At 29.4% G+C, this 12,287-nt stretch overlaps 2 protein-coding genes across 3 annotated transcripts; both read right to left on the bottom strand.

The window, feature by feature from the left end:
• Positions 1 to 316: 316 nt before the first annotated feature.
• Positions 317 to 7,730, bottom strand: LOC120359849. 2 transcript variants are annotated; one of them, XM_039459243.1, is made up of 7 exons: positions 6,108 to 7,730; positions 2,626 to 5,358; positions 2,150 to 2,307; positions 1,896 to 2,078; positions 1,312 to 1,550; positions 738 to 893; positions 317 to 650 (listed from the first exon to the last, which is right to left on the bottom strand). In XM_039459243.1, the coding sequence occupies exons 2-6, from the start codon at positions 2,670 to 2,672 to the stop codon at positions 759 to 761; spliced, it is 762 nt and encodes a 253-aa protein (XP_039315177.1). In that variant the 5' UTR covers positions 2,673 to 5,358; positions 6,108 to 7,730; the 3' UTR covers positions 317 to 650; positions 738 to 758. The 2 variants fall into 2 exon arrangements, with proteins under 2 accessions (XP_039315177.1, XP_039315176.1); XM_039459242.1 differs by having other exon boundaries at positions 318 to 650; positions 1,896 to 2,081; positions 6,108 to 7,727.
• A 1,843-nt stretch (positions 7,731 to 9,573) lies between these two features.
• LOC113004882 (fatty acid synthase-like) lies at positions 9,574 to 10,746 on the bottom strand. Its single transcript, XM_039459233.1, has 4 exons — positions 10,735 to 10,746; positions 10,475 to 10,602; positions 9,939 to 10,378; positions 9,574 to 9,665 (listed from the first exon to the last, which is right to left on the bottom strand). The coding sequence occupies exons 1-4, from the start codon at positions 10,744 to 10,746 to the stop codon at positions 9,574 to 9,576; spliced, it is 672 nt and encodes a 223-aa protein (XP_039315167.1).
• Between the last annotated feature and the right edge of the window lie 1,541 nt (positions 10,747 to 12,287).

Genomic DNA, 12,287 nt, shown 5'->3' with positions numbered 1-12,287 from the left:
AATTAATTAAAATAAATCAAATAGTGATGGAAACGTAAAAAATGCTGCGAATATATACAGCGTATATATAAAATTTTTGTGAACACCTGACATTATATTATTGTCAGTTGCGTACAATATAATTAAGTTTAATTTATCAAATGTGATACAATAAAGTTAAATACAATCAAATGCTAAAAAAACAATTTTCCATATAATTATAAAAACATATATTCTGATTTTTTTCATACAGTCTATCTTAATATATTATCACATAAAATTGTAATGTTAATAAACTATATCTAAACAAAATAAACATTCAAAATAAAAAACTTTTTATCGTAGATACATGAAGATGTCAAAAATTATGTGTTATAAACTATTTCTTATTAATAATTAACTCAAAAAACAAACTAAGCAAACCAAATAGGAACAAAAGCTGTTAAAAACTATTTCTTATTTATAATTAACTCAAAAAACAAACTATATAAGTAAACCAAATAAAAACTGAAACTGAGGCTTAAAAGAATCTCATTGATCTTCCAGTTGCCTTTGAACGTTTAATTTATTTTGTTCCGCATTAAGCCTTTCTTTTGCCCTCTTGAGCCATTTCTGTATTGCCTCTTCGATATCCTTTTTTGTGAACATAGCGTTGACTATTTCGCCTGCGGCTATAACAGAATCCGATATATATTTACCTATTTAACATTTATTTAAAATAGCATAATTTAAAAAAGTAAGGATTATTAAAAACGTACCGATTAATAGCTGTGATAGCTTTAATGATCGGAATACACGTTTATTTTTTTTTCCCAACTATATTCAGAAGCTAGTTTATTGGTGAAAATTTGGCTCAAGTTGCGTTTTATGAACTCGTATGCATTGTTCCCACCAATTTTTGAAGCTTCTAAAATCTGAAACAGTTTTGTTATTATGAAACAGCAGTATAGAAATACGGAATTGTGAAATAAATATTAAACAAAAAATAAATAATAGTGAAAGAACTTAAGTTAACGTGTTATCTAACATTTATTTTAATGGTGTAACTTATTATTATAATATTTACAATGGTTACATTTGAAATAACATTTAATGATGGAATAAAAGTTACATTTGTAGTAAACATGTTCACTAAACGCAATTTCAAATGTAACCATTGTGAATATTATAATAATTTAATATTATACATCAATAAAATAAATATTTGATGGCACGTAAACTTAGCTACGCTGTTTGCCTATTATTTATTTCCCGTTTAGTTTTTAATTTTGGAGCAATAAATAATATAATTTTATATGAAATAAATGATAACTATATACATTAAATATTTACCGATGTATTAAAATTTTCATCCGTTTTCAAAAAGCCTTCCATTTGCTCTAATTGCCTTTCATTATCCATAGGAATATTGTAGGAATAAAAAAAAATTGCTTCCTGATCGTCTGCATTATTAAAATGTGCATAATTCGGATTCTCAACTGCATTTTTAATAATTCTTAAATTGTCACTTTGTTGCCAAATTTCTGCTTTAAGGGGATGCTGTTGTCGTATAATTTCTTTAAAATATGTCACTAAAACATAAATTGTTAAGGTATTTTATATTTTCTAGTACTGCATTTGAATCAACCAAATATTACTACGGATTATAAGTTTTGTTCTTTATTTCAGTAACTGTAACGATTACATTTTCTTTTAGAGATTTGATGGTATACATGTACTGAAATGTAGAATGTTTTATCCATCAGCATTTTCCAAAACTTTTGGATTAAACATATGATTAATGAATCAAATAGTCAACTGCGTACATTGAATACACAATTATTTAATTATTTAGTTAGTTGAATAAATAGCTGTGTTAAATTTAAAGAGTACACCAAAAATATTTATTAATATTTGCTGCGTCAATATATACAAACCGTTATTATTTTGTAACTCTTTGTGAATTGGACAATGTTTGCAAGTGCAAATCAAATTATTGCTTGAAATCCTGTTGTCTAAAATGTTTGCTGGCTCATCATGTAACACACTGGATGCATCACTTTCATTTGACGAAAGGTTGAATTGAGATTTTGTCTTTTTTTTGTTTTGAGCTCCCGTCACTTCTGAAATTTAATTATACAAAATGTACATTTTGCCACAGTACATATAGTTAGAATATATTTAAACAAACGTTTTAAAAGCGGAGGTGTTGGTAGGGTCCTATCCTCCTCGTCATCGGAAGAAGATAATAGTCGTTTACTGGGTCGCTTTCGCCGTACATCTATTTCAGAATTTAAATCAGAAGTGCATTCTGACTTTTGCATTTTTCCCTGGCAGTTTTGTAATCGGCTAGAAATATGAAGATTGATAATCAGATTATATCAGAACTTAATCTAAGGACTACGCGTGATATTTTTATCTAAAAACATAATATGAACTAAAACACTTAAAAATTAATTTATTGTACATATAGAAGAAATTTACTTAGGCTTAAATAAAAATCAATCGAAAAAATGTTTACAATGTCTTTAATGTTATAATGTTAACACATGCGTTTTTTAAAAGAAATATTTAGTACGATTTTATTTGTGATTGATTACCATCACAAATTATTGATTACCAGCACAAATTACCATAGATATATAAACAAATACTGCATATACTTACCAAAAGTGCTGTTTCGAAATATGCTGATTTCGTAAGAAGGCCAACATGTATTCGGTTGTTCATTTTTCCGAATAATGGCCATAATTTTATCGTTTTTAAACGGCGGCCAATAACATCGGTTTTGTATGATCCAACTAGATGGTACTGCCTCGACTGTATCTTCGTCAATAAATCTGACGACAGTCCATGTTTGATCTGACATTTCTACTGCTCCAATTAATGAATCAAACGCAGCCTTTAGTCTTAATAATTAAAAAAAAACTTTAACATAATTTCTAAATCGCACTTACACTTATATATGCATTCTATATATAATAATTTTTATGTAAATTAAAAAAAAACTTTTGCACGAGGCATAACTACAAATAGCTTTTGATATAGATTGATCAAGTTTGAAAGAAAAATTTTCACAACAAAATTGGAAACATTTTTTATCAACAAATTATAAAATTAGAACACTATATTTTATCGTATAAAAACATAAAAACGGTTTGTTAATTGAGTTAACTTTTACTTTGTATCATGAATATAACATACAATTTAATATATTATTTAACTATTTTGAATGCAAAAGAGGAAAAACGATACTTTGGTTTTTGAATTTTAATTTCAGGCATTTGTATGCGATTTGTTTTATATCCCACATTTGTAAATCTTGGATACGATCAACAACATAAATTTCTAACTCTGATGACTCACATGGTTCCGAGTAAAAATTAGTAAGTGACTGATATTTATTGCCAATTACAAAAGTATTTTCATCGGTTGAAATAAAATTCTGAACAATTATAATAGTTCCATCGGTTAAACAACAGATATTATCAGGTGCTGCCGTTTTTAATATAAATTGTTTAAACACAATTTTATTATATTGACTCAATTTTGAATTGTAAATAATGTCATTTATAATCGGACCATTAAAGTGTAGATTTTGAAGTTGTGGCTTTCTATTAATTGTTCTTAATTTATCGATAGATTTTGCACAAGAATTTTGCTCGCTTATGCGACAAACAATCTGTTCTAACGGTTTCTCATTTTTACGAATCATATTTAAGATTGTTTGCAAATAATTTTCAAAGGCAAATGCACTAAATTCCTCCAATGTTCCAAATTTTGCAACATCATCATAAAGGTGAAGTAAATTATGCACATTATGTGATACATTTTCTTTTCCATATAGAATTATAAACGTTTTTACAAAATATTTCAACAGTGATTTCGCATAATCTAAATACAATTCTATGTGTTTTGAATTTGATAAAATAATGATAGCTACGTGTAAAGTTAAAAAGTTAACATATTTATCAGCATCCAGAACAGATTTTAAAACTAGTGGTCCTGTATATAACACAAAAGTTCTAAACTCAGTTGCTTTCCATCTATTGCTTTCAATTAATGATCTTGATTTTCGGTTAATTTCGCATGGTATATGACGATTTTGTTTCACCAATGATGCAGAGACTTCTGATATTTGATTAAAAGATAATTTGCATCGAGGTTTGCCATGACACCACATTTTTAAAACTAACGCTTTGACAATTCCTAGATACAATAAATGCATTGGATCAGATGGAAAATCCTTTACCATATCTAAATTAGGAATTGTTTCAAGTATAGATGGGCCTGTGTGATGACCTTTCTGTAATTTTCGACGAAAATCATGGTCCGTTCTTTGATCAAAACTATTTACATATGGATAACACACTCTGTCAAGATAATATTCTCCTTTACATATACATTTGTTACACGAATAATAACCCGAATGTCCTTTCGTGAATTTAATCAATGCTTTAACGGGTACATCACAGATAAATGCATTAATTTTAAATGCATAATTATACCCATTAATTGTTATGCCATTTAAAGTAAAATTAATTGCTTCCTCTGTAAAAGCTTGTAAAAATAAATTTGCATCTCCAGGTTTCTCATTTCCATAGTAAATCTCAACAACATTTACTTCGCTATAATTCTCTACTAAGTTGCATAAAATCGGGATATACTTGATTACTTGAGCTTTTAAATAAAGGAAGCCCATCGACATTCACATTAACTTGAATAGATTGCAAATTTTCAGAATATCGCGATACAAGTTCTTCAATGCAATTGCGCAATCCAAAATGATAATAATATCCTGGTGGAATACTTTGTACATTAATTTTCCTAGGAGTTTTTAATAAACTACGTGCATCAGTAGGTAATTCCGGATACTTGGGTTTTATGCGAGTCATTAATTCGGTCAATGCAACGTGTGATATGTGATTTCTGATTGCCCAATCTCGAAGCCATGGCAAAAAATTTAAACAGTCATCAGAATAAAAATTGTTAGATTCTGTATTAGCATTATAAATTACTTCGTCATTAGAATTATTTTCATTCATTACTTCAATTTCACAATCGATATTTATATTTGTGGAGTGATCAGAATCTTCGACAAGTAATTCACCATTGTTATCCAAATTCATTGATAAATTATGTAATTCATGTAACCTATTGTCAGCTTCAAGTGATGGTCTAGTAACGCTATTATTAGAATTCGGGAACGAAGTTCTTAATAATGACGTTTCACAAATGTTTTGTATAGTGTTAATCACCGAATCTGACATCTTTTTCGCTCGTCGATAATAATTATATTTTATTTTTGGCATTTTTTATCAAAATTATATTTCGTTTCCTTACTTGATTTTGATCTAATCTTGCCGTAATCTTTGTGACGTTATTTCCTTCGAAAAAATTCTGTGGGAAGAAAAGAACGAATTGAATTATTTCCAATTACAATATATACATATACAAAAAGTGCAACATTAAATCAGTTTTTTATCAAATTGTATAAAAAACATTTTCTTATTAATGACTCACATTATGGTTTGATTTATTATTGATAGTTTTATAGGTTTTTATAAATTTTCAAACTAAGAAAGTGATTTCTAAAGAATAAATTATATTATTTAATAGATAATGTAAAAAATAATTAGAAGAATATATGAAATTATAAAAATAATCATAAGTTAAAGCTTTATTAATGAAAAAAAAACTAATAATATGAAGAAAAGGTCCGTAACATTAGAAATACAGAGAGCACTATGTTGTGAAGAATTATTATGTGTAACGAAGATTAAACATGAATTTTATAATACAATTGCTTGTGAATATTAGAGAAATAAGTTTTATATTGCATATAAGTACAAATCAAAATGTGGTTCTTAGCTTCAAAAAAGGTGTGCACTTTAAGACTACAAATAAGAATTAGTCATATTTTAATATTGAATTTTGTGTTCCTCGTTTTTATTTACTTTTTATGGACCTTGTTTTTAATTGTATATAAATCTTCGTCAAAAATAAATAACAATTCTAAAATGTATATGTCTCAGCGGGAATAAACTTAATTTTTCCTCACTTAGTTTCGTTTCACTGAATTTATTTTTTATAGTCACAAATATAATCGTATAAGATACATGCACTTATTATTAATAACTGAATTTGACCTTTCGTCTTGGCACACTCTGAAGCAGCCACTCGTATCTCAACTCTTTACTTAATCCTCGTCTTTAGGGAAAAGAAAGAGTGAATAATTTCGTATCAAATTATAATTCACGATTTTCGTACGTGCGGAAGCGTGTACTCTGGTCCGTGGTCGAGAACGTAATGAATGCGAGAGGCGGCATCAAGACGAGCGATATCGTAATTGAATTGCAATTTTTTATCAAAAGAATGCTGCATAGTAACAGGAAAATTCGGGGGCTTGAGACCCCTGGTGACAACTGCGACTTCCCTTTGTTTTAATTTACACCGCATCGCCCATCCATCGCCCGCTCCCCGCACCACACGCACACTTCCACTCGCATGCGCCTATATGCTTGTGATCGCTTCGTTACAGTATATATAAAGTTAACAAATATCAATATTGCGTATTTTATTGTAGCTATAAATTATAAGTATAAATTAAAACTGTCCACAGATTTTTACGTTTGTTTACACATATGAAGCATTAAACATTGCAAAATGCATGTATAATTACGTTATAGAAATAATGAGGAAGAAATATTTAGATGGTTTATAATCTAAAAGAAATCGAAGACTCATCAAAAGAAATATACTTACTGTATCTGGTTTTCCCTGCTTCTACACAACGTTCTATACTACACAATGCGTTTTCTATAGTACTACACAATGTTCAGAAAAAGATCATTTGCACTGAAAACACATTTATGTCCGCGAAAAGTAAACATTTAACTTTGGCCGGCACTAGGGTTGCCAACCGTCCGGTTTTGACCCGGACTGTCAGGTTTTTAGGAGTATTGTCCGGTGTCCGGTTGATAAGTCAAACCGGACGTCATATGTCCGGTTTTTACGTATATTTAAATAATAAAATGGTATTTTGAGCGTAAGGAACTATTTAACAGATTTCCCGCTAATTTTCGTGGCACTTGGAATTTAAAATGGAGAGACCATTACTAAAACTGCGTTCGGAAATCTCACCCGATTGTTTATATGTATCCTTCTTAAACAATATGGAGGAAATCGGCCACTCGGATGATTCGGGTGATGTTTCCGAACGCAGTTTAAGATCTGAACTCTAGTAGCAGACTAGTTTTAGGACAACAGATCTCAAAAGAAAACAGTCTTCGATAATAGTTGCTCAATGGTTGTATAATTATTGTTTTGTTACATAAATATTGTAAAGTCTATTGAGCAGTTCATATAATTTATCAGTTTATTTTAATTCGTGACTCAGTGTTTTGATTATTTTACAGTGAAAGGTAATTAAGTATTATTTACATTCAGAGACACATCGATGACTTTGCCCAGTTAAAAATGATAATAAAATCAATGTCGATTATATTATTATTATGGATATATAACAATGAATAGCTATATTCAAGAAATGTAATATTACTACAAATAACTTATTAAAAATAGTACAGGCTGTACTTTCAATACCAACAAGTAATGCTTTCTTAGAAAGAGTGTTCAGTTCAATGGGACAAATATGGACAAAGTCAAGAAACAGAATGGAAGTTGAATTAGTTAAAGCTGAATTATTTACTCTTATTAATTTTGATGTCATGCAATGACTTCGTAAATTATATTAAATCTAAACCTAATCTATTAAAAGCTGTAAGAAATATAGAAAAATATGACTTTAAGTAATCGAATGAGCTTTGATATCCCAAAAATTTTTGAATATTTTGTTTTTACTCAAATATTTTTATTACTAAATATTTTCTTATTTTTGTTCAAAAAATCTTTTACGTTTTAATAAATAAACATATTTTATTTTAATGTTAAACGTGTTAAATGTTTTAACAAAATATTTATAACAAAATATAACAAAATATTAGAAATTAAATATATGCCTATAAGATGTAATAATATTTAATTTTAAGTTTAATAATAAAATTTATCTTCTATTAAATAATAATAATAAATTATTTATTTTATTGATCCAACTTATTTTTTAAATTGTTTAAAAAACAATATTATAATTTCTTATAAAATTTTGTGTTTACTCTAATTTTATGATTATTATTTATGATTCTTATAATTATTGTTTATGTCCGGTTTTGTCCGGTTCAATTTTGTTTCCGAAGACAAAATATCCGGTAATTTAATCTTTTTGAGTTGGCAACCCTAGCCGGCACCAGTATATGCCGCGTGTTGCCGTGTGTTCCGGCCAGTTCCAGCTTAGAAAAATCGAGCCTGCGCAATAGCGCTTTTCAGTGAATGGCTGGAAGCGCGCAACCATTAATTTCAAATTAGAGAATAAAAGAAAATTATCGCATATTATTGTTATAAAAAATTTCAGTAATTAAAATTGTACAAGATGAGGCAATAACTATTTATTACCACCTTTTATTCTTCGAATTTATCAATTTGAACTGGATCTGTAACAATTATTATATAGATTACAAAATTACAAAAGTTTTCTAAAAACGTTTCGTATATTAACATTACATTATTGTTATTATAATATATTAAAACAAAGATTAAGAAGCATATACAAATAAAAAATTTCCAAAACTTGTATTTGTCTGTGTCATATAAATACAATAGAAATAAAATATTATATATTAATGAATAAACATTATATATAAGATTTGTGTGCAAGAACATATCTGTAAAATGTCCTGTTTAAGATATTCCAAAATATATCCAAAAAGGGACATCCATATAACGTCCTGTTTAGGATATCCTCTTTACATCCAGTAAAGGATATCCGATGGATGTCCGTTTTTGGTCCGTGGACATATGGAACTAAAATGGACATCCCAAGGACGTCCTGTGCTATCTGGGATATCATACAAAAATTGACAAAAGAAATATGTCGAATATTAATACTGAACTAGTACATTTTCCATAGATTTTTGTTATTTTATCCGTATTGAAATCGGCAAAAGTAATATGTCGGGTATCAGTATCAAAACTGTACATTGCCGTTATATTTATAACACTGAACTTATACAAACGTTGGTTAAAGGAATATATCGAATATCAGTACTGAACCAGTACATTTCCAATAAATTTTTATTACATCCGTATTGAAATCGAAAAAAGTAATATGTCAATATCGAAATTGTATATTGCCGTTATATAATATTTACAAAAGTTGATATAAAGAAAATGTCGGGAAAATAATGTGTAAACATTAAAATAATGTGTTAACATTTTTTATTAATAATGTAATGTATTATAACATTTCTATACTATTTTAGAAGTTAGTACATCAAATTGATAGTAATAGATGTACTAACTATCTTTTACTAACTATCTATAGGTGGGCGGTACTATACCACAACAGATATCAAGTTGTCTCGCAACGATGATATCTGTTGTGGTATAGTACCGCAACCGAAGAAGCCAACACCGGATGTGACTGTTGAAGGAATATATCCCACACGGGATATATTCCTTCAACAGTCACATCCGGTGTTGGCTTCTTCGGTTGCGGTACTATACCACAACAGATATCATCGTTGCGAGACAACTTGATATCTGTTGTGGTATAGTACCGCCCACCTCGGCGTCGTTACCACCCATCATTTCTGAAAATGTAAAAATGTCATAAGAAGAACTGTGTATATATGAAATTAATAAATTCTGTAGACAACAATGTTATATAAAATATGCATTACGTATTGTTTCATTATTATTTTATAAATTATACTTTTTAAAAAGGACATAAAATAAAGATTGAGTTTACAAAGGTAAAGAAAAGGCAAATCGGAAAAAGTTTGGAGAGACGATTCATTCAAGAATTTGATTAAAAAAAAGATTTCTATTTTTTTGGAACATTTCATATATTAATATAATATTACCCATGATTAAGCCAACGTCTGCGATGGCACCCCATTGAATGGCAAGACCAGGTAAACCATTAGTCTGCCTCTCTTCCATCATTCTTTCCATGGCTGAGTTTGCGAAACCGTAGTTTGTTTGACCCATATTACCACGACCGCTTGATACAGACGAAAATACCACAAAGTAATCGAGCGATGGGCAGAGTTTTCTCGATACCGCGTCTAAATTTCTTGTAACATTGATTTTCGGTGAAATAACTGTCTTGAAATCGGCTTCTTCCAAATTTTCGATGAGAGCATCACGAAGGACGGCTGCTAAATTGAATATACCGCCTACCGGAGCGATGCGGTTGCTTTTTTGAATTAAGCTATGAGCACCCGTTAATGTCGTAATATCCTCTGGGCAAATAACAATTTGTATACCGTTTTCGCGCCAGCGACGTACACACAATACGTTGCTGGCGCGAAAACGGTATACAAATTGTTATTTGCATAGAGGATATTACGACATTAACGGGTGCTCATAGCTTAATTCAAAAAAGCAACCATATTACGACGCTTGATAACCGGTACGTATGCCTGAGCGTGATACGAGAACGATAAATTTGGCGCCGCGGCTGATCATCCAGTCGGCCAACTCCAGACCGAATCCACCGAGACCGCCAACCAAGATGTATGATTTCTAGGGAATTGATACCGGTAGCAACATGTTTATTCAGTGCAACAAAAGCTTGTAACAAAGTCGGGAAATTAACCGTTTTTATAAAAATTTGTTGTAAATTCAACAAGTATACATTATTTTATGATTTATTACAATATGCCCCATCATGACAAATAATGTTTCTTATTATTTGTCAAAGATAATTCTTTTATTTTTGAGATCGTTAAAGCACGGACCTCTTGTGTCGATAATACGATTGTATTTGTGTAATGGAGAAAAGGTACATATAAATATATGTATTTTATATGTACCTTTTCTTCATTACACAAATAAAATCGCTTTTGTTCCAATGAATAAACATGTTGCTACCGGTATCAATTCCCTAGTCTCTCTTCAGCAAACGAGAAATAATTGAAAAATACTTAAGATTATTAAATAGAACAAAATCAAATCCAGTTTTTGGACTTTTTGAATCCGTTTTCTATCCGTAATCCATTTGAATCAATAATTACGGATTGGCTATTTGCTTTCTGTATCTTATTCAATATACATAAAAGTAAAACGTGCGACCTATTCATTTGAATCCGTAATTGTGGATTGGTTATCTGCTTTTGATATCATATTCAATATTCAATGCAATGAACGTGAGTCTATTCGTTTGAATCCGTAATTGTGGATTGGCCATTTGTTTTTGGTATCATATTCAATGTGCAATGCAATGAATTATATTTGACTACCCTAACAGCACAACCATCCATATGTCAATTGTAAATCGACTTTTCTAAGTCAGGCTTTCGGAGTTGATTGCAAGTCGACTTTGCATAGACGTCCGCAGACGTCCTTCAAATATCACGACTTTACGACGTTTAGAAAAAAGCATATGGTCCTGTAGTCCTGTGTGCATCATGTATTGTTGAGAAACATAAATACTCATATCAATAGACAAAATAGGTCCATATATGAAGAAACCTTGATCTACATCCCAATGAGCAAACAATATTTTTTAATTAGTTTTTTAATAAAAATTTTTTTATATTTGATTTAATTATTGTATTATATTGATATATATTTTCTAATTGCATTTTTTTTTAAACAAATAACAGAAAAGTTATTCCAGATGCTATTTTACATTTGCGAAATTAGTAAAAAAACTATAATTTTATATTTGTTTATATAAATAATATGCTTTAATCATACATATTTCATTTTTTCGATAACGTATATTGACCTGATCTAACAATTATATACACATATCAGCATAAAGTGTTCACAGGTCAACATGAGAGATCAGTTCGCAGCGATCACGGAAGTCAAGCAACGTTCACTGGAGTCGCGACTTGGATGGGCGACCGCTTGAAAATTTCCGAAAAAAATTCCTAAGAAATTGATTTTTTTTGCAAAAATTGTTTTATTACATAAAATATTACAAAAATATTGTTTTACTCACGTAGATTCCATTTGAATGATTTACGTAAAAAAAATGTAATGAATTTTATTTAATTAGAGATATAGGAAACGGATTCAATGTGTTAAGTTTCTATAAAATTCAATACCTTCTCGCGGATTCAGAAACATAATTCATATAGATTTATCCAATCTAATCATTTCTCGTCTGCTGGGTCTTTATCTACTTTCTATGACACATTTTTAAAGCATATATTTTAAACATAAAGTGTATTTTTAAATGATAAATTTAAAAATGGGCC

The sequence above is a fragment of the Solenopsis invicta genome, unplaced genomic scaffold (genome assembly GCF_016802725.1).
Source record: "Solenopsis invicta isolate M01_SB unplaced genomic scaffold, UNIL_Sinv_3.0 scaffold_106, whole genome shotgun sequence".
In the NCBI taxonomy this organism is placed as follows: domain Eukaryota; kingdom Metazoa; phylum Arthropoda; class Insecta; order Hymenoptera; family Formicidae; genus Solenopsis; species Solenopsis invicta.
This window is presented reverse-complemented; position numbering and strand designations above follow the sequence as displayed.

Bases quoted from the DNA above. Each gene is read 5' to 3' on its own strand.
- LOC113004882 (XM_039459233.1), bottom strand. The intron at 10,379-10,474 runs GTAATATGGTTG...TTTTCGCGCCAG, and splicing joins CGTACCGGTTATCAAGCGTC to CAACGTATTGTGTGTACGTC. The intron at 9,666-9,938 runs GTAATATTATAT...TTACATTTTCAG, and splicing joins AGACGTTGGCTTAATCATGG to AAATGATGGGTGGTAACGAC.
- LOC120359849 (XM_039459242.1), bottom strand. From the start codon at position 2,672: ATGTTGGCCTTCTTACGAAATCAGCATATTTCGAAACAGCACTTTTG. The intron at 2,308-2,625 runs GTAAGTATATGC...TCATATTTCTAG, and splicing joins ATTTCGAAACAGCACTTTTG to CCGATTACAAAACTGCCAGG. The intron at 2,082-2,149 runs GTTTGTTTAAAT...ATTAAATTTCAG, and splicing joins AACACCTCCGCTTTTAAAAC to AAGTGACGGGAGCTCAAAAC.